Source organism: Syngnathus leptorhynchus, chromosome 21, assembly GCF_054491065.1.
Source record: "Syngnathus leptorhynchus isolate UIUO chromosome 21, UIUO_Slep, whole genome shotgun sequence".
Lineage (NCBI taxonomy): Eukaryota > Metazoa > Chordata > Actinopteri > Syngnathiformes > Syngnathidae > Syngnathus > Syngnathus leptorhynchus.
Genome location: NC_141215.1, coordinates 5578490 through 5604712, shown reverse-complemented (window position 1 = coordinate 5604712; position 26223 = coordinate 5578490). Strand labels below are relative to the sequence as shown.

At 48.1% G+C, this 26223-nt stretch overlaps 3 protein-coding genes and 3 long non-coding RNA genes across 19 annotated transcripts in view; 4 read left to right on the top strand and 2 right to left on the bottom strand.

Moving 5' to 3' along the window:
* Positions 1–3352, top strand: part of cald1a (caldesmon 1a) — a 111181-nt gene extending 107829 nt beyond the window's left edge. For 5 of the 7 annotated variants that reach the window (XM_085902292.1, XM_085902291.1, XM_085902290.1 and 2 more), the window contains 7 exons: positions 266–309; positions 430–505; positions 571–711; positions 787–882; positions 1089–1157; positions 1882–1918; positions 2007–3352. In XM_085902292.1, the coding sequence (XP_085758418.1) occupies positions 266–309; positions 430–505; positions 571–711; positions 787–882; positions 1089–1157; positions 1882–1918; positions 2007–2020 (477 nt within the window). In that variant the 3' untranslated portion in view covers positions 2021–3352. Of the gene's footprint in view, positions 1–265; positions 310–429; positions 506–570; positions 712–786; positions 883–1088; positions 1158–1276; positions 1331–1881; positions 1919–2006 lie in introns of all 7 variants that reach the window. The other 2 variants (XR_015063130.1, XM_085902289.1) reach the window with 2 other exon arrangements.
* Positions 3353–4025: 673 nt separating this feature from the next.
* Positions 4026–5570, top strand: LOC147040341 (uncharacterized). Of its 2 annotated transcripts, XR_015063157.1 has the most exons (5): positions 4026–4113; positions 4181–4243; positions 4439–4485; positions 4570–5289; positions 5396–5570. It is a non-coding gene; the product is annotated as an uncharacterized LOC147040341 (long non-coding RNA). The 2 variants fall into 2 exon arrangements; XR_015063158.1 differs by lacking the exon at positions 4026–4113 and having other exon boundaries at positions 4134–4243.
* A 353-nt stretch (positions 5571–5923) lies between these two features.
* LOC147040340 (uncharacterized) lies at positions 5924–10538 on the top strand. 3 transcript variants are annotated; one of them, XR_015063230.1, is made up of 5 exons: positions 5924–6438; positions 6522–7601; positions 7681–7726; positions 7797–8642; positions 8712–10538. It is a non-coding gene; the product is annotated as an uncharacterized LOC147040340 (long non-coding RNA). The 3 variants fall into 3 exon arrangements; XR_015063231.1 differs by having other exon boundaries at positions 5924–7601; positions 7797–8639; XR_015063229.1 differs by having other exon boundaries at positions 5924–7601; positions 8712–10537.
* Positions 10539–13892: 3354 nt separating this feature from the next.
* On the bottom strand, positions 13893–20558 carry LOC147040339 (uncharacterized). 5 transcript variants are annotated; one of them, XR_015063208.1, is made up of 8 exons: positions 20466–20558; positions 20336–20398; positions 20221–20266; positions 19963–20155; positions 16293–17390; positions 16161–16213; positions 15258–16097; positions 13893–15188 (listed from the first exon to the last, which is right to left on the bottom strand). It is a non-coding gene; the product is annotated as an uncharacterized LOC147040339 (long non-coding RNA). The 5 variants fall into 5 exon arrangements; XR_015063209.1 differs by having other exon boundaries at positions 19963–20021; XR_015063207.1 differs by having other exon boundaries at positions 19975–20021.
* Positions 20559–20849: 291 nt separating this feature from the next.
* On the bottom strand, positions 20850–24278 carry pmpcb (peptidase, mitochondrial processing subunit beta). Its single transcript, XM_085902592.1, has 13 exons — positions 23797–24278; positions 23436–23573; positions 23140–23226; positions 22813–22942; positions 22538–22736; positions 22382–22461; positions 22166–22272; positions 21952–22095; positions 21721–21881; positions 21553–21638; positions 21381–21469; positions 21240–21315; positions 20850–21146 (listed from the first exon to the last, which is right to left on the bottom strand). The coding sequence occupies exons 1-13, from the start codon at positions 23878–23880 to the stop codon at positions 21082–21084; spliced, it is 1446 nt and encodes a 481-aa protein (XP_085758718.1). The 5' UTR covers positions 23881–24278; the 3' UTR covers positions 20850–21081.
* Positions 24071–26144, top strand: phax (phosphorylated adaptor for RNA export). The gene is made up of 2 exons (XM_085902593.1): positions 24071–24308; positions 24417–26144. The coding sequence occupies exon 2, from the start codon at positions 24419–24421 to the stop codon at positions 25610–25612; it is 1194 nt and encodes a 397-aa protein (XP_085758719.1). The 5' UTR covers positions 24071–24308; positions 24417–24418; the 3' UTR covers positions 25613–26144.
* The last annotated feature ends 79 nt before the right edge of the window (positions 26145–26223 follow it).

Below are 26223 nucleotides of genomic sequence, written 5' to 3'. Positions count from 1 at the left end.
TTTGGGTGCAAATTTGTGTCTCTTAATTTTATGATTATTTTATTTCTGCTGAGATTCCCACAGGCCGCCTGCTGTTTTTTTTTTTTTTCTGTGTGTTTGTGTCTTAGCATTGGTGACGTTGTGCACTGCAGGTCAACGTGTGTGTTGATAAACTCATCAATTACTTTTGATTATTTGTGTAGCCATAAAAAAAATAAAAAAATCTCAGATGGGAATTTCTGTGCTGCTGTTACTGGAACACTCAATAGTCTCACTTTGCTTCCAGATCGGAGAGCGTGCCGAGTTTCTCAACAAGTCAGCACAGAAAAGGTAAAATGAATCAAAACGTCTCCGATTCATAAGGATTTTTTTTGTGTGTTTGTGAACACTGCGCTGCTATTTGGCCAGTCACCCCCAAAAAATTTTTAATGAAATTTTCCCTCCCAACAGCACGGTCAAGACGTCCCTTTCACCCATGGTGTCCAAGATCGACAACCGACTGGAGCAGTACACCTCGGCCGCGCAGGTGGATCACAGTCACCATTTGCAAAGCACTTTAAAGTCGCCCCAATTAACTTTTTCTCGCCGCAGCGCGAGAACAAGGAGTCGCGATCCCCTCGCTCGGGCGCCGTGGATCTCCCGACGGTGACCGACAGCATCCGCAACATTAAGAGCATGTGGGAGAAAGGCAGCGTGTTCAACTCGCCGGGTAGCAGCGGCAGCACCTTTAAGGTGACCGAGGTTGATTGCGGGCAAGGAGGGAGGAGGCCGTGCCACCCGCTCATCTTTCTACCTCTATCCAAACAGGAAGCAAGCTTGATCAACCCGGGCGTGGCGGGCCGCATCAACGACTGGCTGAATAAAGCCCCCGAGAGCGGCAAGACGTCGGGAGCAAGGCCATCGGTAGGTCGTTTCCACGGCAACGCCTGCGCCAACTCCAAATTTGGCAGGCGGTTAGCATTTTTCTTCATGAGAAGGATGAATGAATAGGAAGGCCTTGCCTGGAAAAAAAAAATCTGTGACATCTGGCGACATCTAGTGGCTGCTGGGAAAATTGCCTGTGTGGCAGATACCACCCAGAAATTCATTTTTTTTTTCTGCTTTTCCAGGATCTGAAGCCTGTCGATGTGACCAATAAGAGGAATTTATGGGAAAACAAAGGCTCCTCTGCAGCCAAGGTACGTTTTATTTCAAACTGACACTTATGGGAAGCTGCAGAGTCATCATTACTCTTTTTGTAAACATCTACACATGTATGTATATTGTGAATTGATATGTTTTGTGTTTCCCCTAAAAGAGCTCTTCGTAGCTAGTCGATATACTCGTGACAATCTGGAAAAAGCCTGCAGAGGTAAAAAGAGATAAGAAGAAAAAAAAAATGTTTTGTACTTGCTGCCACCTTTTTATCGTCACCGGTTGGACAGTGCTGTAGAAAATTCAAACACAAAAAAAATCGAAAGTTGAATGACCTTTTAGTTTCCATTGAGGACCAACAAGACATTGTGTCTCATCAAAAATTGAAATCCAAAGTACGCTATCTCTTATTTTGAGTTTGTCCAACTTTGCCAGCTTTTCACCGATGGCTGTTTGACACTTGAAAGTACAAATCTGCTCCACTTGCACTCTGCTTTGCCTTTTTATTACCTTAATGGAGGCCGTTCTTTACAACATCTGCTTCCGCTGTGGCCAATTTGCACTTCTGCACTTTGGCTTAAGATCAACACTATGGATATACTGTCCACACACGACACACACACACACACCTGTGGTACACATTTGAGTCACATTTCCTTCCTTCCTTCCTGGTTGGCTTCCTTGGTAAGACTGGTTTACGGGCTGAGGCGTCGGTAATTGAAAGCGAAAAATGGACAAGTCCAATAATTGTTTGTTTTTGTGTGGCAGGCGCCAGGAAGAGGCGAGACCAAGTCAGTCACCAACGGTGAGTACCGGCAACATGTTGTTTAACGTTTTGACTAGTTTTCACTGATCGCTGATGTTTTTTTGTTTTTTTCTGCCCCTCCCATCAGGTATGGGCTACTAATGTCCTGAAGGAGCCTTTTTTTTTTTTTTTTAAAGCCAGAGCCACGACAATTCAAGACTTTGGCTTGATGACCAAAAAAAAAAAAAAAAACGACCACAATCCCAAAGAAAAGGGACCCCAAGAAAAAGACAAACGTCTCAGCATTATACACAAACATCACTCTGTTGTTGTTTTATTGTTTTTTTGTACGGTGGCCTTTGCACGTTTCTATTTGCTTTGTAAAAGAAACCAAATGCTGTGAAAATTACGACGATGAAAAGTTCCCAAAATAATTGCGGTGAAGTTGCCATGTTTTCCCAGGGTGACAAGCCCTCATCAAGTTCCATTCCATCTCTTTTTTTAATTTATATTTCAAGCCGAAAGCTTGACACACATTATTATTTTATTCCAACCACTTGGGGGATAGAAATGTAAGCACTTGTAGAATTTAGCTCAAGTCACATTTATTATGTATGACAATAGCACAGCGACGCTCCGGGTAATGTATGTTAACACGTATACGGTCATCATCTTATCTAACATCCTTATACTCACAAGAAAAACTCTTTTGCTTTTTTTTTTTTTGTATTTTGTATTCATGAACATTCCACCAACAGGCAGTGTTGACTATACAAAAGGCCATTTTGACTTTTTATTATCCTCTTATTTATGTTTTGTGTAGCTTCAGACATTCCTCTTTAAAGCAGGTGCACGTGATGCCTTCAAACTTTTATATATATATATATATATATAAATGTAACGGGGAAAAAGGCAAAGCAGCCATTTTACCTTTGACTTAAAAAAAAAATGGAAAAAAAACGTTATTGCTTTTATGCACGCTCTAGTAGAAATCAGGGTGCCTCCGCTAGTCTAAAGACGAGCCACTATGTACTTTATCAGGCCTTATGATTGCAATGAGAAGCTTAACGACCGCCGAGGCAGCGTACACAAACGCCTCACAGGAAGGAAGTGTTTACGTTAGGAAGATTTGGAAGGAGGATTTCTCAGTCTTCAGTCGGCTCCATTGATTTTTTTTGTTGTTGTTTTGTTCCTGCTCCAATGTCAGACAATCACATTCCACAGCCTCGGGAGAGAGCGGGAGAGGCTCGACCAAAACATTTTCCGTTTTATGAATGTGTTTCAATGCAAATATATTTTTTTTTTTTTTACTTTGTCAATGTTTCTTTATTTCCATGTTTAACCAGAAACTTTGTGTAAGCGACGCTACACACATTGTCATATGCTAGTCTCTGTGAAGAACATTCCCAATGCCAGGCACACTTCCAAGTGGTTGCATGTTTTCAAAGCATTGTACCACTGTCGCAACAACGGAATAAAGGCATTGAGATTTCACACAGTGTGTTTGCATCAGTTATTTGAATTGCATTGAAGATGAAGGTATGTTACAGTTAATATGGAGAATATCGAACACACAATGTTGTAAACACAATTTTGATGTAAATAAATACCATGCCCCATATAGGTTTTGTTTCTTTTTTATTGAGGCAACTTGAGGCTCGCTTCGTACACACATGTAAGTGTACGCATATGCAAACAAGATTGGGGACCACTGATCAAACAGAAAGTGGGGGTGAGGGCGGGTGTGGCAGTTTTTTCCCTAATGAAGTGGCCTGTTATCAGGAACACCTGAAAATGGCGCTGTACCTAATGGAGCGTCCCAGCGACGTCACAGATCAAACAGCCAATCAGAAAGTCGGGGATGGCGGGTGTGGCACTTTTCACTTTCCGTGAAGCTTTGACCATGAGTTTTGATGATTTGATTGATATATGTATATATTAAAAAAAGGATCAGTGTGTGTGTGTGGGGGCGATTTGTTAAACGATTCGTTTGAACGAATCTTTTGAGTGTACAAAAGACGACAGACGGCCAAGAGCTACCAGTAGTCAGCGAAGCAATCCTTTCCACAGTAGTCACCATGGCAGGTGACCACTTGATGGCGCCAGGGTGCCAAGCGCCGGTAGACGAGCAGGAGAAGAAGAATATTTGAATTGGCGGATGTGACGTCAGGTCTTTAGATAAATTGAAGACAGGTGTGCTCAAGAGGAGTTATCAAATGCAGGTGCCACCGAGCGCGTGGCGGGCAGTTTCTCAGGTAAGCTAGCAAATGTTTGTCGTTTCTTGCCGTTTCTCACGACGGACGCCACGTTTGTTTGTTGCAGGTTTTTCCCGCTCAAGGAGAATTATCAAATGCAGGCGCCACCGACCGCGCGGCATTTTCTCAGGTAAGCAAGCAAATGTTTGTCGTTTCTTGACGTTTCTCACGACGGACGCCATGTTTGTTGCAGGATTTTCACACTCGCCATGGCGAGTGTAGGCGTTAACTGGAGGCTGCAAGGAGAATTTTAAAATACGCGCCAAAAATGTGTGGTTTGCCTTTTCTCACGAGACTTTTTTTTTATTTTGTTTGTTTGTTGCAGGATTGTCGCACTCTCGTGACTGCAACGTTAGCGCGTCCACCGCGACGGTAAGCCTCGAGGTAAATTGTAGGCCGCAGGCAATCGAGCAAATGTTTGGTGTTTCTTACGATGCCTTTGACTATTTTTTGCAGGACTTTCGCTCTCCAGGGAGTGTTTGAGGTTTGGCCACGGCACGCCACAATCGACTTTGCGCCGCGTCGTTGCGCGCTTCGGTCGTTTTGCCGCTACAGTATTTCAAATGTCTTTCGCGTTTTTTTTTTGGTTTTTCTAAATGCTGGCCAGCATTTTTTTTCATTCGTTTGTTTGTTGAAGGTTCGTAAATGACGCCAACGATAAGCGCGCGTTTGTCTTACCATAGAAAATATTAGTTTGACTAGAGTCAAACAATTCTGTATTATATTATGCGTGTGCCATTTCCGTGTTATACAAACTCATGTGAAAATCAGACGCTTGTGACCCAAATCTATTCCAAGATGGCGCCCGCTCGCCCGCGTTCCGTTATGCAACAAACATTTGCGCGCGTTATTTTCTCCCGTTTTGGACGCCGCAAACCTGGATCGTCTGTCCGATGTGAGGTGAGTAGATGATAAAATTGAAATATTAACTTTAATTCAGAAAATTTTATTATAACTTACTACAATATAATGCTAATTGTATATATTTTCAAAGGTAAAATTCGACTTAATATGTATAACTGTTGCAAAAATATCATGCCATTGGCACTGTACTCTATTTTTGTTGAAATAATTTGTTTGTCTTTTGTAGCGCTAAAAAAGGCTACCCAGTCGGCATCCTTCTAAACAAAGCAAACAGGAGGCTCTTGAGCCTGAGGAAGGGAAGTCTTAAATCAGGTGAAAACTCATTTTTGTAAAGTTTCAGCTTCCCAGCACACAATTAATGGCTGTCTGTGTCGAGTTTTAGCTTCCCAGTACACAATTAATGGGTGTGTTTTTGCAGGCTGCAAGAGAAGCCGAAAGGGATGCGGAAAACTATAATTCCGCATCCAAAGGCGCAATGGCGCCTATCCAAAGGCGCAACGGCCCCCATATCCAAAGGAGCAACGGCCCCCATATCCAAAGGAGCAACGGCCCCCATATCCAAAGGAGCAACGGCCCCCATATCCAAAGGCGCAACGCCCCCCCCCCCATATCCAAAGGCGCAACGCCCCCCCCCCCCATATCCAAAGGAGCAACGCCCCCCCCCCCATATCCAAAGGAGCAACGTCCGCCCCCCCATATCCAAAGGAGCAACGGCCGCCCCCCCATATCCAAAGGAGCAACGGCCGCCCCCCCATATCCAAAGGAGCAACGTCCCCCCCCATATCCAAAGGAGCAACGTCCCCCCCCCATATCCAAAGGAGCAACGTCCCCCCCCATATCCAAAGGAGCAACGTCCCCCCCATATCCAAAGGAGCAATGCCCCCCCCCCCATATCCAAAGGAGCAATGCCCCCCCCCCCCCATATCCAAAGGAGCAACGCCCCCCCCCCCATATCCAAAGGAGCAAGCAGCGCACTGCAAAAGTCAACATGTGTGCGGATCATGTGCCCAGGAGGGGGCAGTGTGGTTGCCTTTGATTATGGGTGCTCATTTGGGGGACGACGTGGTCTTGTGGATGGAAAGTCTGACGTGGAGTTGAATGTCCAATTTTGCCGTGACTTGTAACATTTTGTCTTTTTCTAACCTGCCTCTGTCGTATTACTTGCTGCATTCTTTGTTCTCTCCCCCCTTGGTGTAGGGCGGCGTCCCGAATGTCCAATTTTGCAATATGACTGGTTGTGACATTTTGTCATTTTCTAACCTACCACTGTGGTACTCGTGTTCTTTGTTCTCCCCTCGGTGTAGGGCGGCGTTGGAGCAAGCCGGTCCACTAGGAAGCAGGGTGCTCAAGCCATAAATACGAAAGTAGCGCACAACTCATTGCATGTTTTGCCTTTTGCAGGCCGGACGGTGAAGGGGTGCGCACGGCCCGGCCAGACTCACCGAGACTCTCACCGAGACTGTAACCAAGAGTAGCTCGCCGCTGTGATCTACAACTCGGGATGTTCTTTGAGTTTCTGACATTGTTTCTGTGTCTGTCTGCAGTTGGCGACTGCGACCCGATCAGAGGTGGACCACTTCATCGCGCTGAAGTATCGTGCCTTGACCGAGCTCTGGGCTCTGAGAGAGACCCACTTCCCTGGAGGTGTCAACGCGTAAAATGGAGGTTTCTTTCTTCTTTTTTTTTTTTTAAATTCACACCAGCGGTGTCCAAACGTCAGTTTGAGGGCACCATACTGAAACAAATTCTGAATTCTTTGACACACATTCATTAAATCAGGAAATGTTGCCATTTGTGCTACTGCTCCAAAGTGGTGTTGTCCATTTTGAAGGTCATTCATGCGATGCGTTGATCAAGCGGCTCCTCGGCTGCCGTTTGGACACCAATGGTGACGTGCGTAAGGCTGCGCGGGTATTGGAAAACTGTCATATGGTGGTATGTTATTGACATGCACTTTAAGAAAGGAAAGTTTTTTTCTTTTTAATGTGGCAAACGAAACAAGCTCCATGTTTTCTTGCCTCTTAACTATTTGTAATGAGTTAAGAAGATGACAAGTCATTGATGCAAGTTCAAGTTAAGTGATCTAACGCATCTCGTTGCGATCAAATAGTTCATTTCCGTCCAGGTTTTTGCACGACTTTGCTCAATGCAATGGTTTGGCCCAATACCGCCATAGCACAGATTTTCCAATATGTTGTGCAACCCTGATTGAGTGCAAACGCGCAGCGATAGCAAGCGACTGCGCAAGCGAAAGCAAGCGCGCAAGCAAAAGCGACTGCGCAAGCAAAAGCGACTGCGCAAGCGACGGCAAGCGCAAGCGACGGCAAGCGCAAGCGACGGCAAGCGACCGCGCAAGCACCGCGCAAGCGACGGCAAGCGCAAGCGACGGCAAGCGCAAGCGACGGCAAGCGCAAGCGACGGCAAGCGCAAGCGAAGGCAAGCGCAAGCGACGGCGCAGCGAGACCTTTGTGCTTGTGTCTTGCTAGGTGGAAGAGAAGCTGCACGAAACCAAGAGCCGGCGGACGGAGGCCACCAGACCTGGCTGAGGATTGATCTCCCCAAAGGAAGCAGTCGCCATGTGATGAAGAGGAGCCTGATGCGTGACTGGCCAAGGCTGGCCAGAGGTGACGTGTCAATCGAATATACAAGAGTAGCGTACACACTTGGTTTTGAATTTGATTTCCTTATTTGTCTGCCTTTCAGCGGACGGGACGAGCGCCAGCCTGCACCGAGAGGGAACGGGGGGCAGGTAATGAGTACGTCCGCAGAAGTCAACTGCAACCGCGTGCCACTGAGCACCGTTTGTCTCTTTATTGCAGTCGTTGCCAGGCGGAAGATGAGTCCCATCGTCCGACATCGGCCCGGAGCGGACCCGAATCTTCCTACAGATGCGGCGAGGCCAGGAGGGCAAAGTGCCCAGCCAGCGTTTAGGGGGGAGTATGACTGTTTTTTTGTCCTTTTGCGGTTTCCTTCCCCTCCCTCCCTCCCTCCCTCCCTCCCTCCCTTCCTCCCTCCCGCCCTCTCTCGTCTGTTTGAATAGGGTAACTAGCAGCACGCACGGGCAATTGGGATTGCTGTGACCCTCTAGATACGAATTGGCAAAGTAGACCCCTCCCTCCCTCTCCCTCCCTCCCTCCCTCTTTCTCCCCCTCCCTCGCTCTCTCTCGCTCTCTTTCTCCCATGCGCCCGGCAGTACCTGCATGGCCTGGTGCAGCCAGGGTGGAATGTGGCTATACCTTGCCCTTTGTGGAATAACAGGGTATAATGTCTGCCTGCCTGGTTCCCAGTGTCGTCGACGGTGTCGAGGACGAGGAGATTCTCCGTGACGTCACGTTTTCCTTTTTTTTCCCCCCCCCCCCTCCAGGGGCCAAGCTATCTCTCTCTCTGTCCCCCCCCCCCCTCTCTCTCTATCCCTCCCTCCCTCTTCGTGAGGGGTTAAACCTTTCATAAACCGGGTCGCTCCAATGCGGGAGTTCCGTCTGAGACATGTGCCAGTGCCTCTCGTTACCTGATTTAAACTTGCTTGAGTTAAGGTCGGGGGGTGGCTGCTAGTAAAATTTTTCCTCTTGCCGAAACCGCCACAATATGTCTGCCTTTCAGGATTGCCGGGGCAGCGGATCGGACCAGCGCCTGCACAGAGAGGGACTGGACCGCGAGACCAGGTGGTAGGTCATGCGTACGTCCGCAGAAGTGAACCGACCGCATGCAACCGAGTGCCGTTTTTCTTGTTGCAGTTGTGCGAGGCGGAGAATGAGTCCAGATGTCGAATACCGGCCGGGAGGGGACCCGGACCTTTCGCCAGTGACGAGCGGCCCACACGAGATGGCGGGAGATGTGGCAAGTGCAAAGCGCCTAGCCAGCATTTAGGGAGAGTATGACTTTGTTTTTCCTTTTACGCTTTTTCTTTCTTTCCCTCCCTCCACTTTTTCACTGGGTGTGCACACTGTGTCTGCATGGTGCCTCTTTCTGTCTCAGCACTGTCATGTTGCAATATTGTTGTTTTATTGTTTTTTTAATACATAGAGTGAACTGAAAAGTATGTACTGTAATTGTGTGTTGCTCAACCTGTATTGAACTGAATTGAAGTGGTCCATTTTAAACATTGGCAGAGTAAAATGACAAAATACAAAATGAAATAGTTTGATATCATCAATGATACATCTGTCTCAAATATGTCATGTTACATATGCAGTGTCAGGCTTTTTATTTTAACTGCGCAAAGAAAAGCTGTATGCATTCTAAATTGAAGACAAAAGCCAAGTCGCCTGACATATTGATGCAAGTGACAGAACTCAAGTGTAAAACCAGACTGCTTAGTAAGCAGCAAAATTCATATTTTGCTAACCTTGCCAACCCTGTTGTAAAATGGCCACTGAAATGTGACATAGCCTCCATGTTTGCAATCTAAAATGTTGGCAAACACCCTTAGATGCAAACGACCAGTGTAAGCATAAAAACAGTCTCTGTTGTAATCAATAAGTCATCTTTGGCAAGCTTGATTTAAAATGACCACTGTAATCAGAAACTGTAAGGGGTAAAAGCTTTTGTTTTGATCAAAGCTGAGCCCTTTTTGTTTTTGATTAGTTATGAATTATGGTTGGTATGAGTGTAAATAAAGTCAACTTTGGTGTGGTTTCTTTCTGTTGGTGGTGTAAATTAACTGAACTTGGGGTTTAGCGTTCATTCACAATGTGCTTTGGTTGATGCTGCATACCTTCAATATGAAAATTATTGCAAGTTAAGTTACAAGGCAAGATATCATTTACAGTTTGACTGCAAATACGATCATTGTACACCTCAGGATTTGTAATAGAAAATTAAATATGAGTTTGGCATGCAACTACCAGGACATTGGCATTCACTCTAAAGCACAGCTGCTTATCATGGCCAGCCTTGGCACATGTAATGGGTGGTAATACCCAGTTCAAAGTTAAAGGCCAAAGCGCAACCTGCTTAGGTGGCACGCAAAAGTGAGGCAGATGTAATTTTGGTACCGCCATCTTTGTCAAATTAACCTTTTCGGACAGGTGAGATAAATCTAAGTGCTGCCACCTAGTGGCGGCACGTTTGCGTCAACGTGTCCGACGCTCCGTTTAACTGCAAAAATATTTCACTTTTAACTTGAAACAACGACACTATTACAAATGATAGGAGCCTTAATTTGACAGCTGGGTTAATGCGACGCATCTTTCGTTTGTTTTGCCCAAAGCAACCTAAACAATACGTACACATAAGCACTGCCGCTATCTCGCCAATGTGCATGTGTGTACAAAGCAATGAAATGAATTTGCATGATGGACTTTTAAAACATGCTATTAACGTGCAAGGTATATTGATGCAAAATGTTTGTATTTTACAATTGAAGATTTCTCAGGATGAGCGTTGCCAGACTCGAACACGAGGCTGCGTATTACCCGTCTACGTGCCGAACCCCTCGGCCATCGGTACCTCTTACACTCAAGTTCCTACGACTCCGCATATCCTCAGCACTGCAAACCTTTGTGCCGGTAAATGACGGGATTTTTTTTTTTTTTTTTTTACCTCATTAAATGTGTCAAGCATACCAGCTGGTGTTTTAGAACAGTCTCGAATCGTAAAGAAAAAAGAAAAAAAACTTACTTAAGTTCTAAAATCTTATTGCCTCATATTTTATCCTGCTACGTTAGCACGTAGCATCTATAGTTCGCAGCGCAGGAAGTAACGCAGGGGGCGCAGGAAGTAACGCAAGGAGCGCAGCGAGCAGGGGGGCGCAGCGGGCGCAGCCAGCGCAGCGAGCAGGGGGAGCAGCGAGCGCAGCGAGCAGGGGGAGCAGCGAGCGCAGCGAGCAGGGGGAGCAGCGAGCGCAGCGAGCAGGGGGAGCAGCGAGCGCAGCGAGCAGGGGAAGCGAACCCGGGAGCTCCGGTGTTCAAGCGCAGCGACGGAGCCGTTCGCCAAGCGTGGCGAGCTCGGCACTGACCCCGATTTTACTTCGAGTCATTCTTACCCGTATAGTAGTACGTCCCGCGCGCGTAGGGTAAGTACAAAACAGTGAAGACGGCCACCAACTTTCAGGTCGAAATAGCCGAATGGTTAGTGACACGGTCTCTTGCCGTGAACAGACCTGGTTCGATCCCAGGCGCGGCCGAAGATCATGAGCTCCTTTTGTTAAGTCTGAATAGTATTTGCATATATAAGTATTTATTTATATGTAAATACAGAAGGTGGCCCCGCCCACAAGTGGGCGGGGCAATGCAGCGGGCCCCGCCCCCAGCACACAGGGAACGCCCCCCAGGGAGTGGGCGGGGCAAATCCAGTAGCCCCACCCCCAGCACACGGGCCCCGCCCCCTCCCTTCGATCAGGGGGCGGGGCGAGGGGGCGCGTCGCCCCGCCCCCTCCCCTTGGATAGGGGGCGGGGCGAGGGGGCCGCGTAGCCCCGCCCCCTAGAAGTCTATATAAAGACAGTAGGGGAGGGGGCGGGGCGAAGCCCCGCCCCCTCCCCTACTGTCTCAATATAGTGCAGGGGGCGGGGCGAAGCCCCGCCCCCTGCACTATATAGAGACAATAAAAAGTCTATATAGAGACAGTAGGGGAGGGGGCGGGGCGAAGCCCCGCCCCCTCCCCTACTGTCTCTATATAGGGGAGGGGGCGGGGCGAAGCCCCGCCCCCTCCCCTATATAGAGACAATAAAAAGTCTATATAGAGACAGTAGGGGAGGGGGCGGGGCGAAGCCCCGCCCCCTCCCCTACTGTCTTTATATAGACTTTTTATTGTCTCTATTAAAGTCTATATAAAAGTCTTTATAAAAGTCTATATAAAGACAGTAGGGGAGGGGGCGGGGCTTCGCCCCGCCCCCTCCCCTACTGTCTTTATATAGACTTTTTATTGTCTCTATATAGGGGAGGGGGCGGGGCTTCGCCCCACCCCCTCCCCTATATAGAGACAGTAGGGGAGGGGGCGGGGCTTCGCCCCGCCCCCTCCCCTACTGTCTCTATATAGACTTTTTATTGTCTTTATATAGTGCAGGGGGCGGGGCTTCGCCCCGCCCCCTGCACTATATTGAGACAGTAGGGGAGGGGGCGGGGCTACGCCCCGCCCCCTCCCCTACTGTCTTTATATAGACTTCTAGGGGGCGGGGCTACGCGGCCCCCTCGCCCCGCCCCCTAGCCAAGGGGAGGGGGCGGGGCGACGCGCCCCCTCGCCCCGCCCCCTGATCGAAGGGAGGGGGCGGGGCCCGTGTGCTGGGGGCGGGGCTACTGGATTTGCCCCGCCCGCCCCCTGGGGGGCGTTCCCTGTGTGCTGGGGGCGGGGCCCGCTGCATTGACCCGCCCATTTGTGGGCGGGGCCCGCTGCATTGCCCCGCCCACTTGTGGGCGGGGCCACCTTCTGTATTTACATATAAATAAATACTTATATATGCAGATACCATTCACACTTAACAAAAGGAGCTCATGATCTTCGGCCGCGCCTGGGTTCGAACCAGGTCTGTTCACGGCAAGAGACCGTGTCACTAACCATTCAGCTATTTCGACCTGAAAGTTGGTGGCCGTCTTCACTCTTTTGTACTTACCCTACGTACGCGGGACGTACTACTATACGGATAAGAATGACTCGAAGTAAAATCGGGGTCAGTGCCGAGCTAGCCACGCTTGGCGAACGGCTCCGTCGCTGCGCTTGAACACCGGAGCTCCCGGGTTCGCTTCCCCTGCTCGCTGCGCTCGCTGCTCCCCCTGCTCGCTGCGCTCGCTGCTCCCCCTGCTCGCTGCGCTCGCTGCTCCCCCTGCTCGCTGCGCTGGCTGCGCCCGCTGCGCCCCCTGCTCGCTGCGCTCCTTGCGTTACTTCCTGCGCCCCCTGCGTTACTTCCTGCGCTGCGAACTATAGATGCTACGTGCTAACGTAGCAGGATAAAATATGAGGCAATAAGATTTTAGAACTTAAGTAAGTTTTTTTTCTTTTTTCTTTACGATTCGAGACTGTTCTAAAACACCAGCTGGTATGCTTGACACATTTAATGAGGTAAAAAAAAAAAAAAAAAAATCCCGTCATTTACCGGCACAAAGGTTTGCAGTGCTGAGGATATGCGGAGTCGTAGGAACTTGAGTGTAAGAGGTACCGATGGCCGAGGGGTTCGGCACGTAGACGGGTAATACGCAGCCTCGTGTTCGAGTCTGGCAACGCTCATCCTGAGAAATCTTCAATTGTAAAATACAAACATTTTGCATCAATATACCTTGCACGTTAATAGCATGTTTTAAAAGTCCATCATGCAAATTCATTTCATTGCTTTGTACACACATGCACATTGGCGAGATAGCGGCAGTGCTTATGTGTACGTATTGTTTAGGTTGCTTTGGGCAAAACAAACGAAAGATGCGTCGCATTAACCCAGCTGTCAAATTAAGGCTCCTATCATTTGTAATAGTGTCGTTGTTTCAAGTTAAAAGTGAAATATTTTTGCAGTGCTGAGGATATGCGGAGTCGTAGGAACTTGAGTGTAAGAGGTAACGATGGCCGAGGGGTTCGGCACGTAGACGGGTAATACGCAGCCTCGTGTTCGAGTCTGGCAACGCTCATCCTGAGAAATCTTCAATTGTAAAATACAAACATTTTGCATCAGTATACCTTGCACGTTAATAGCATGTTTTAAAAGTCCATCATGCAAATTCATTTCATTGCTTTGTACACACATGCACATCGGCGAGATAGCGGCAGTGCTTATGTGTACGTATTGTTTAGGTTGCTTTGGGCAAAACAAACAAAAGATGCGTCGCATTAACCCAGCTGTCAAATTAAGGCTCCTATCATTTGTAATAGTGTCGTTGTTTCAAGTTAAGTGAAATATTTTTGCAGTTAAACGGAGCGCTGAACACGTTGAGGCAAACGTGCCTCCACTAGGTGGCAGCACTTAAATGTATCTCGCCTGTCCGAAAAGGTTAATTTGATAAAGATGGCGGCACTAAAAGTACATCTGCCTCACTTTTGCGTGCCACCTAAGCAGGTTGCGTTTTGGCCTTTAACTTTGAACTGGATAGTATCACCCATTACATGTGCCAAGGCTGACCATGATAAGCAGCTGTGCTTTAGAGTGAATGCCAATGTCCTGGTAGTTACATACCAGACTCATATATTCAATTTACTATTGCAACCCCTAGGGTGTACAATGAACATATTTGCAGTCAAACTGTAAATGATATCTTGCCTTGTTACTTAACATGCAATTATTTACATATTGAAGATATGCAGCATCAACCAAAGCACATTGTGAATGAAGGCTAACACCAAAGTTGAGTTAAGTTACACCAACAAAACCACACCAAAGTTGACTTTATTCACACTCATGCCCACAATAATTCATGACTATTCAAAAACAAAAAGGGGCTCAGCCTTAATCAAAACAACAGCTTTTACCCTTTCAATTTCTGATTTCAGTGACCATTTTAAAGCAGGCTTGCCAAAGATGACTTTTTGATTACAACAGACACTGTTTTTATGCTTACACTGGTCGTTTGCAGCTAAGGGTGTTTGCCCACATTTTAGATTGCAAACATGGAGGATATTTCACATTTCAGTGGCCATTTTACAACGTTGCAATGTTAGCAAAATATGAATTTTGCTGCTTACTAAGCAGTCTGGTTTTACACTTGAGTTCTGTCACTTGCATCAATATGTCAGGCGACTTGGCTTTTGTCTTCAATTTAGAATGCATACAGCTTTTCTTTGCGCAGTTAAAATAAAAAGCCTGACACTGCATATGTAACATGACATATTTGAGACAGATGTATCATTGATGATATCTCATACAATTCCATTTTGTATTTTGTCATTTTACTCTGCCAATGTTTAAAATGGGCCACTTCAATTCAGTTCAATACAGGTTGAGCAACACTCAATTACAGTACAAACTTTACAATTCACTCTGTATTTAAAAAAACAACAACAAACAAACAATAAAACAACAATATTGCAACATGACAGCGCTGAGCCAGAAAGATGCATCATGCAGACAGTGTGCACACCCAGTGAAAAAGTGGAGGGAGGGAAAGAAAGAAAGAAAGAAAAAGCGTAAAAGGAAAATAAAGTCATACTCTCCCTAAATGCTGGCTGGGCGCTTTGCCCTTGCCACATCTCCCGCCATCTCGTGTGGGCCGCTCGTCACTGGCGAAAGGTCCGCCGAGGGTTCGAGTCCCCTCCCGGCCGGTATGCGACATCTGGACTCATCATCCGCCTCGCACAACTGCAACAAGAAAAACGGCACTCGGTTGCATGCGGTCGCTTCACTTCTGCGGACGTACTCATGACCTACCTCCTGGTCTCGCGGTCCAGTCCCTCTCTGTGCAGGCGCTGGTCCGATCCGCTGCCCCAGCAATCCTGAAAGGCAGACATATTGTGGCGGTTTCGGCAAGAGGAAAAATTTTACTAGCAGCCGCCCCCCGACCTTAACTCAAGCAAGTTTAAATCAGGTAACGAGAGGCACTGGCACATGTCTCAGACGGAACTCCCGCATTGGAGCGATCCGGTTTATGAAAGGTTTAACCCCTCACGAAGAGGGAGGGAGGGAGGGAGGGAGGGGGGGGGACAGAGAGAGAGATAGCTTGGCCCCTGGAGGGGGGGGAAAAAAAAGGAAAACGTGACGTCACGGAGGGCGTCACGGAGAATCTCCTCGTCCTCGACACCGTCGACGACACTGGGAACCAGGCAGGCATACATTATACCCTGTTATTCCACAAAGGGCAAGGTATAGCAACGTTCCACCCTGGCTGCACCAGGCCATGCAGGTACTGCCGGGCGCATGGGAGAAAGAGAGCGAGAGAGAGAGAGAGGGAGGGAGGGAGGGAGAGAGGGAGGGAGGGAGGGGTCTACTTTGCCAATTCGTATCTAGAGGGTCACAGCAATCCCAATTGCCCGTGCGTGCTGCTAGTTACCCTATTCAAACAGACGAGGGAGGGAGGGAGGGAGGGAGGGAGGGAGGGAGGGAGGGAGGGAGGGAGGGAGGGAAACCGCAAAAGGACAAAAAAACAGTCATACTCCCCCCTAAACGCTGGCTGGGCACTTTGCCCTCCTGGCCTCGCCGCATCTGTAGGAAGGTTCGGGTCCGCTCCGGGCCGATGTCGGACGATGGGACTCATCTTCCGCCTGGCAACGACTGCAATAAAGAGACAAACGGTGCTCAGTGGCACGCGGTTGCAGTTGACTTCTGCGGACGTACTCATTAGCTGCCCCCCGTTCCCTCTCGGTGCAGGCTGGCGCTCGTCCCGTCCGCTGAAAGGCAGACAAATAAGGAAATCAAATTCAAAACCAAGTGTGTACGCTACTCTTGTATATTCGATTGACACGTCACCTCTGGCCAGCCTTGGCCAGTCACGCATCAGGCTCCTCTTCATCACATGGCGACCGCTTCCTTTGGGGAGATCAATCATCAGCCAGGTCTGGTGGCCTCCGTCCGCCGGCTCTTGGTTTCGTGCAGCTTCTCTTCCCCCTAGCAAGACACAAGCACAAAGGTCTCGCTGCGCCGTCGCTTGCGCTTGCCTTCGCTGCGCCGTCGCTTGCGCTTGCCGTCGCTTGCCTTCGCTTGCGCTTGCCGTCGCTTGCGCGGTGCTTGCGCGGTCGCTTGCGCTTGCCTTCGCTTGCGCTTGCGCGGTCGCTTGCGCGGTCGCTTGCGCGGTCGCTTGCGCGGTCGCTTGCGCTTGCCGTCGCTGCGCGGTCGCTTTTGCTTGCGCGCTTGCTTTCGCTTGCGCAGTCGCTTGCTATCGCTGCGCGTTTGCACTCAATCAGGGTTGCACAACATATTGGAAAATCTGTGCTATGGCAGTATTGGGCCAAACCATTGCATTGAGCAAAGTCGTGCAAAAACCTGGACGGAAATGAACTATTTGATCGCAACGAGATGCGTTAGATCACTTATCTTTAACTTGCATCAATGACTTGTCATCTTCTAAACTCATTACAAATAGTTAAGAGGCAAGAAAACATGGAGCTTGTTTCATTTGCCACATTAAAAAAAAAAATCTTTCCTTTCTTAAAGTGCATGTCAATAACATACCACCATATGACAGTTTTCCAATACCCGCGCAGCCTTACGCACGTCACCATTGGTGTCCAAACGGCAGCCGAGGAGCCGCTTTATCAACGCATCGCATGAATGACCTTCAAAATGGACAACACCACTTTAGCGCAGTAGCACAAAATATAAATGGCAACATTTCCTAATTTTATGAATTTGTCTCAAAGAATTCAGAATTTGTTTCAGTATGGTGCCCTCAAACTGACGTTTGAACACCGCTGGTGTGAATTAAAAAAAAAAAAAAGAAAGAAACCTCCATTTTACGCGTTGACACCTCCAGGGAAGTGGGTCTCTCTCAGAGCCCAGAGCTCGGTCAAGGCACGATACTTCAGCGCGATGGAAGTGGTCCACCTCTGATCGGGTCGCAGTCGCCAACTGCAGACAGACACAGAAACAATGTCAGACACTCAAAGAGCACCCCGTTGTAGATCACAGCGGCGAGCTACTCTCGGTGAGAGTCTCGGTGAGAGTCTCGGTGAGAGTCTCGGTGAGAGTCTCGGTGAGAGTCTCGGTGAGAGTCTCGGTGAGAGTCTCGGTGAGAGTCTCGGTGAGAGTCTCGGTGAGAGTCTCGGTGAGAGTCTCGGTGAGAGTCTCGGTGAGAGTCTCGGTGAGAGTCTCGGTGAGAGTCTCGGTGAGAGTCTCGGTGAGAGTCTCGGTGAGAGTCTCGGTGAGAGTCTCGGTGAGAGTCTCGGTGAGTCTGGCCGGGCCGTGCGCACCCCTTCACCGTCCGGCCTGCAAAAGGCAAAACAAGGCGACCCCTGCTTCCTCGTGGACCGGCTCGCTCCAACGCCGCCCTAGACCGAGGGGGAAAAAAAAAAAAAAAAGAACACGAGTACCACAGTGGTAGGTTAGGGTGAGATGAAGTACGACAGTGATAGGTTAGAAAAAGACAATGTCACTGGCTCGCTCCAACGCCGCCCTACACCTAAGGGAGAACAAAGAAAGCAAGTACCACAGTGATAGGTTAGAAAATAACAAAATGTCACAACCAGTCATATTGCAAAATTGGACATTTGGGACACCGCCCTACACCAAGGGGGGGGGGGGGGGGGGGAGAACAAAGAATGCAGCAAGTAATACGACAGAGGCAGGTTAGAAAAAGACAAAATGTTACAAGTCATGGCAAAATTGGACATTCAACTCCACGTCAGAGTTTCCATCCACAAGACCACGTCGTCCCCCAAATGAGCACCAATAATCAAAGGCAACCACACTGCCCCCTCCTGGGCACATGATCTGCACACATGTCGACTTTTGCAGTGCGCTGCTTGTTTCTTGACTTGATACGGGCGTTGCTCCTTTGGATATGGGGGGGGCGTTGCTCCTTTGGATATGGGGGGGGCGTTGCTCCTTTGGATATGGGGGGGGCGTTGCTCCTTTGGATATGGGGGGGGCGTTGCTCCTTTGGATATGGGGGGGGCGTTGCTCCTTTGGATATGGGGGGGGCGTTGCTCCTTTGGATATGGGGGGGGCGTTGCTCCTTTGGATATGGGGGGGGCGTTGCTCCTTTGGATATGGGGGGGGCGTTGCGCCTTTGGATATGGGGGGGGCGTTGCGCCTTTGGATATGGGGGGGGCGTTGCGCCTTTGGATATGGGGGGGGCGTTGCGCCTTTGGATATGGGCGGGGCGTTGCGCCTTTGGATATGGGCGGGGCGTTGCGCCTTTGGATATGGGCGGGGCGTTGCGCCTTTGGATATGGGCGCCATTGCGCCTTTGGATATGGGCGCCATTGCGCCTTTGGATATGGGCGCCATTGCGCCTTTGGATATGGGCGCCATTGCGCCTTTGGATATGGGCGCCATTGCGCCTTTGGATATGGGCGCCATTGCGCCTTTGGATATGGGCGCCATTGCGCCTTTGGATATGGGCGCCATTGCGCCTTTGGATAGGCCATTGCGCCTTTGGATAGGCCATTGCGCCTTTGGATAGGCCATTGCGCCTTTGGATAGGCCATTGCGCCTTTGGATAGGCCATTGCGCCTTTGGATAGGCCATTGCGCCTTTGGATAGGCCATTGCGCCTTTGGATAGGCCATTGCGCCTTTGGATGCGGAATTACTTTTCCGCATCCCTTTCTCTTGCAGCCTGCAAAAACAGACAGCCATGAATTGTGTGCTGGGAAGCTCAAACTCGACACAGACAACCATTAATTGTGTAAAGCTGAAACTTTACAAATACGGGTTTTCACCTGATTTAGGACTACTCTTCCTCAGTGTCCCCAACATCACTGAAATGGCTCCTTAAGAGCCTCCTGTTTGCTTTGTATAGAAGGATGCCGGCTAAGCAGCCTTTTTTCGCGCTACAAAAGACAAACACAAATTATTGCAACAGAAATAGAATAGGGTGCCAATGGCATGATATTTTTGCAACAATTATACATACTAATTAGAAGTTTACATTTGAAAAAATGTATATAATTAGCACTTTATTGTAGTAAGTTATAATAAATGTATCTGAATTATATCTAGTATTTTCGTTGTATCATCAACTCACCTCACATTGGACAGATGATCCAGGTTTGCGGCGTCCAAAACGAGAGAAAATAACGCACGCAAATGTTTGTTGCGTAAAGAGCGCGAGCAGGTGGGCGGGCGCCATCTTGGAATAGATTTGGGTCACAAGGGTCTGATTTTCACATGACGTAACATTCATAAGTTTGTATAACAAGGAAATGGCGCACACACATCAACAGAACATATATAACCAACGCAAACTAATGTAAAAATGCTGGCCAGCATCGATTAAAAAAAAAAGAAAAAAACGCGAAAGACATGTGAAACTGTAGCGGCAAAACGACCGAAGCGCGCAACGACGCGACGCAAAGTCGATTGTGGCGTGCCGTGGCCAAACCTCAAACAATCTGGAGAGCAAAAATCCTGCAAGAATTAGTCAAAGGCATCGTAAGAAACGCCAAACATTTACTCGATGGCCTGCGGCCTACAATTTACCTCGAGGCCTACCGTCGCGGTGGACGCGGTAACGTTGCAGAGTCACGAGTGCGACAATCCTGCAACAAACACAATAAAAAAGTCTCGTGAGAAAAGGCAACAAACTACAATTTTTTTGCCCATATTCGAAAACTCTCCTTGCGGCCGCCAGTTAACGTCGACGCCTACAGTCGCCGTGGCGAGTGTGAAAATCCTGCAACGAACAAACATGGCGTCCGTCGTGAGAAACGCCCGACAAACATTTGCTCGCTCGCTTACCAGAGAAAATGCCGCGCAGTCGGTGGTGCCTTGGGCGGGAAAAATCCTGCAACGAACAAACATGGCGTCCGTCGTGAGAAACGCCCGACAAACATTTGCTCGCTCGCTCGCTTACCTGAGAAAATGCCGCGCGGTCGGTGGCGTCTGCATTTGATAACTCCCCTTGAGCGGGAAAATCCTGCAACAAACAAACGTGGCGTCCGTCGTGAGAAACGGCAAGAAACGACAAACACTTGCTAGCTTACCTGAGAAACTGCCCGCCACGCGCTCGGTGGCACCTCCATTTGATAACTCCTCTTGAGCACACCTGTCTTCAATTTATCTAAAGACCTGACGTCACAAACGCCAATTCAAATATTCTTCTTCGCCTGCTCGTCTATCGGCGCTTGGCACCCTGGCGCCATCAAGTGGTCACCTGTTATGGTGACTACTGTGGAAAGGATTGCCTCGCTGACTATACGCTAATGGAAAATAGCATCTCCAATGGTCTTGCGGTGTGGGACCATGGAGTGTGCTTCACCCGCCCTGAGTGGCTGGACTAGGATGCCTTGTGGTGTTAACTAATGGTCCATGCTGCTTAGGATGTAAGTAATACGGTATGGTTTTTAATGACAACAAAAATGCACCTATTTTTGTGGATATGTTTAATTTCTCTGGAAGATATTGGTGGTGATGGTTAAAGCCAAGAAAGCTGCACAAGAGCAAGTTGCGAGCAAGAGTAACACAAAGTTGACATCGTTATATTTATAATGACCATAATGTGTTTGTCTTCTTTGTTTTATTCGAAAAGAATTAAAAGAAAAATGAAGAAAAAAAACATTTAAATCCAGCGTTGCCTTTGTCCATATTTTGAGTGACTGCTTAGCTCCTCATCCAGACCATTCCGCTGTGGATCTGGTTGTAGTCAGGAAGCTGCTCAATGGGACCTGAGGGGAGGGGGGCACCGACAGACAGACACACACATTGATCACTATCCTCATTGATATCTATCACAAAATTCGTAACTGTCTGCAACCCACCGACAGCGGCAATGGCTGGAGCTTTGTTGAATATATATTTGGCGCACACCTCCTTGATGGTGGCAGCGTCGATGGCCTGTTGAAAGACAAATTGGATCCTGATCATCAGCAAAATATCAACTTTGGACTTCATCCACTCACATCAATTCGGGTCTCCAGCTCATGAAAAGGAATCCTGCGGCTGTAGCACAACATCTGTCTGCCGATGTCCTCGCAGATTGGAGTGGAGCCTACGGAAAAAAAAACAAAAAACAATAAGCTTCGGGACGCTGTGGTATTCCCGCCACGGCTTCACGTCAAGATGCCGCGTTACCATCGAGATGCAGCAACATGTTTGTCTTGAGGAGGTTCTTTGCCCGTGCCACTTCGCCTTCGCTTACGCTGGTGCAAAGCGACATCCTGAAACAATAAAAAAATAAATAAATAAAAGAAATCTCAGCACAAAACTGCTTGTGGTTGTCAGGTTTCTGAGTTATCTCACCATTCTTTCTGCGTGAAGTGCATCATGTCCTTGATGGTGGAGGGCTCACACACCATGTAGAGTCCCCACAGGCCCGTGTCGGTATAGCAGGTGTTGAACGACTGGAAGCTGTGGCACAGATTCCCCTGACACGCCATCTGGGCCAGCTTACTGGAAAGGTTCTGCGGAAGGCCAGACATGAATGCGACTCATCCCTGTCTCAAAATGGAAGGCTGAATGAAAATGACTCACAACTCCCCCGCCAAATGAGCGGTCCCAGTTCCCAATAAGTGTGTTGGCCACCATGAGCGGGATGGTGTCGGGGTGAGACCATCCCACGGCCTCCACGGCCACGGCGATGTGAGCCAGCGGCATCTTGTCGTCACGCACGCGAATCTGGAAAGCCGCCATTGGTTCCGTCCGTCACTTGTGATTAATGATTGGACTTTTCCATTGACTGCCTTACCTCACTTCCTGTAAAGGGGCAGGCAGGCGGGGCGTCGCTGTCGTAGCGGCCAAGAAGCTTTCCAAAGTGATACTTTGCCAGATCAATTAGCTCGTTGTGGGAAACACCTTTTTGAACACGCAGAGAAGGCAAAACATGTTTTTATCCCCATGAAAATCAGTTGCGCATGATGGACGAGGACTCGTCTTTTAATACAGCAACACGAGCGGTTCGCACCTCCAGCAGCAGCCAGCACGATTCTCGGACCTTTGTAGTGGCTTGTAATGTACTCCACCAGATCTCCTCGATTTATCGTCCTGCAGTCAAATAATTGGGAAAACTCAAATGACGGCTAAGCTCGATTTTGTGACACGTTGGTGTCAAATTCCATACTTGATATTCTCGGTGGGGCCCAGGATGGTCCTGCCCAACGCTGTGGACTGGTAAGCGGTAGCGTGGAGGTAATCGAAGACCACTTCCTGTAAATTGGTCTCCACTTCCTGCATCTCCCGCAAGATCACCCCGCGTTCCCGCTCGATCTCCGCTTCGCCCAATGTGCTGTTCTGTATGATGTCAGCCAGGATCTCCACAGCTTTTAAGAAATATGGGTAAAATTGATTTTTTCTTTTAATTGAGATTCAAGTGCTTCAGCATAGCCATCATAATACCTCGTGGAAGATCCTTGGAAAAGGCCTTGGCATAGTACACAGTCTGCTCCCTGGATGTGTAGGCATTTAGGTGAGCGCCCATATTCTCAATTTCTAACTCCAGGTCTAGCTGGGATCGCTTCCTGGTGCCCTGTCACAGAAAAAAAAAATGATGTGGGTCAATATAAAAGAAATAACTTCCTCTATCCAGGAATCGAACCCAGGTCTCAGCGGTGAACGAGCTGCATCCTAACCACTTGACCATCAGGAACAATAGCACGAATGTTTTGTTGTGTATTTTCTTTGGATAGTTTAAAAAAAAAGATATATTTCAGGTGATAGCCTTACCTTAAATGCCATGTGCTCCAGAAAATGAGCAGTGCCATTATTTCTCTCGTTCTCATAACGACTGCCAGCGTCAATCCACAGACCAACCTGAAAGAAGTCATGTATTAAAAAGCAATTTGGACCTTGTGTAAAAAATCGGTGCCAATGCCTAAGAATGGATGGAGAGGAGTGAAAATGTCTTTATTTTTGATTTGACAGGGACAGTACATAAATGAATATTTAACATGGATACACGATAGCAGAGAAGTTGTAACACATTTTCAAACAGCAGTCTCAGCTTAATGTTAAAAACTTACTGTACACGTGGAAAGCCCAGAGTCCTCGGAAGCCACACGGAGTCCATTTTCCAAAGTGGTCACCTTAGTTTCGGGGACATTTAAAGCTACTTGCTGAGCAGCCTGTGTAGTTAATAGTCTGTTGGCTCCGGGAGTGAACTACAAAAAGATCAGAAAATTGTATGACATTTTTAAAAGCCAACATTAGGAAACTTAAGTGACTACACAGACAATACTATAATTCCTTGTGATATATTTTAAGTATTGTGTTCGTGTTTATGAAACTACGCATGGAGCAGCAGCTTATTGACAAACGTTAATGTCAAGACAACTCCCGTACATATTTCAATAAAGTAATTGTCTGGTAACATATCGTCCTTACTATGTTAAGGTTATTTCTCTCCAGTAACGATCTGCGAAGTAAACATTTCCCCGCAGACGCGAACAGACGCAAGGAGGTCGCCATGTTGTTACGTCAGATTGAGCCAGCAGAAGTTTACGTCACATCCGATGAACGCGTGTTGCATTCACGTATCTTGGGGATTTGTGAGTCTTTACTTGGGTGTTTTTGTTGATGTCTTTACACAGAAAACGTTAGTTTAAAATTTAAAACTTTTTAAAAGAAGTGCAATTCCGGTTCCAGACATTTCTTTTCGAAGGGACTAGGCAGGAAAGCCGGCGGGATATGGTGCTATACCAAGGTGGAACGAGCGCAAACTATTTTGAAAGCGTCTGACAGGAAGACGGACGGAAGTGAGACTTTAGCATAGCGCCAATTTTACCCCGCTTGTATGTTAAGTTTGTCACGATAGTCCGTTTCGCGGTTATAATCGTCTGGCGCAATTGAATACAAAATCGCGAGTCTCCGTATTATTTGTGAGCGACTGTTTGCAGGTAAACGACTTCTATTAAGTTATTATGGAAACAAATCCCACGTATTGTGCTTATGTTAAGGTGCTACTGCACGTAGTTCACAGCTACCGTCTTTAATATGGCTTTCAGATATGGACGGCGAGCTGGAAGATGGAGAGATTTCCGAGTGTGGTTCAGACTCTGAAATGAAAACGACCCGACCCATGCAACATGCAGCTTTTAGCGGCCAATCCTTCCAAAACAGAGCTAGCACTTTGCAACCTGCTGCAGCTTATAGAAACTCCGGCAGGCCGGCGGAGTCCAGTGACAGCGACCAGGACTCGTCTGATGAGGAAAGTGCAGCCTGGCGTCGCAAACGTCAAAAAGTATCCAACAGTCGCCAACCAACCGCAGTCATTGCCCGGCCGGCACCGAACGGCGCTGCGTGCGCACTGCGAGGCCGCAAGGTGAACAACGTTTGGGGATCTGTGGTGCAAGAACAGTGCCAGGACGCCATCGCTGCAGAACTGTGTGTCTTTGGCATGGAGGGTGAGATTAGCATGTCTGACAGAAATGTGGAGACCTACAACTATGTCCTGGCTCATAAAATCATGGAGAAGGAGAGGCAGATGGAGAAAGAGCAAAAAGGTGACGACGGGGAGGTGAAAATGCTCGATGACCAGTTGGATGAGTACATGAGGGGCCAAGGGTCAGAGGAGAGGGCAGGGGGTGACGCCAAGAGGAAAAGGCCAGTCAAAGAGAGACTGGGTCCTTTAGCCGAGATGGACATTAAAGGGCGATATGAGATCACCGAAGATGACCCTGACGATAAAGTCGTGGATGAAATCGCCTACAGGCTGCAAGAGCCCAAAAAAGACCTGATTGAACGCGTCGTGAGAATTGTCGGGACAAATAAAGCCATAGAACTTCTCGGCGAGACGGCCACACTGGAGGAAAACGGCGGCGTCTACACCGTGGACGGCAGCCGGCGCCGCACGCCGGGCGGGGTGTACCTCAACCTTTTGAAGAACACACCCAGCGTCTCCCGGGCCCAGATAAGAGAGATCTTCTTTGATGAGAGTCAAAAAGATCTGAAGAGCAAGAAGGCGGCTCAGAAGAGGAGGCGCCACCTGGTGGCGAAGAAAATGAAACAGGCCATCGGCACGCTCAACCTGCACGAGCACGACGACGTCTCCAGAGAGACTTTTGCCAGCGACACGAACGAGGCCTTGGAGTCACTGGAAGAGGCCGCAAAGGAGGAAGAGGAGGGCCAGGAGGAAGAGCACGCCGTGGGTACGGAGGAGACGCCGGTGGTGTACAGCTCAGGAGACTTGGAGGTCTTCTGATGTCATCAATTTACCAAAGCAGTGGTCCGTCCTGTCAGAAACTTGTTAATTTCATTTCTGGCAGTCAGGTCTTTCATCAGCTGTTGATGTTGCAGCTTTTTTTTTTTCATGTTACTTTATGCCACATTCCAAAAACACATGTTGGCTTCAAATCACAACTCATCTTGACTGAATATAAGCATAGAAATGAAAGTTAGCAACATCTAACACAACATTAAAACTGTAGGAGGCCCCACACAAGATTTTGTTTGTCTTTAAGACTTGATGTGTTTGACTAATTCATTTGTGACTTGTCTGGAATAAAGATATCTTGGATTAAATTGTTCCCAAAATAAAAGTAGGAAAAAAAATGACAATTGTAATGTTCACATTTTTTGGGGAGAGAATTAGACAGCCACTGACACCCACATCGATTTGAACAACAATTAAAGTACCAAGAGACCTTCAACACTTTTAAGCAAACAATGTCAATTCCGTTGTCATCTTTAATATAGTACCGAACGCCCCCAGAAAAATTATGACACATTAATTTGTAGAGTCTTTGTGACATAGATCTGATCTCCTTGGTTTAGTGAATTAAAAGCTTTGTTGACATGGACATGATGTCATAT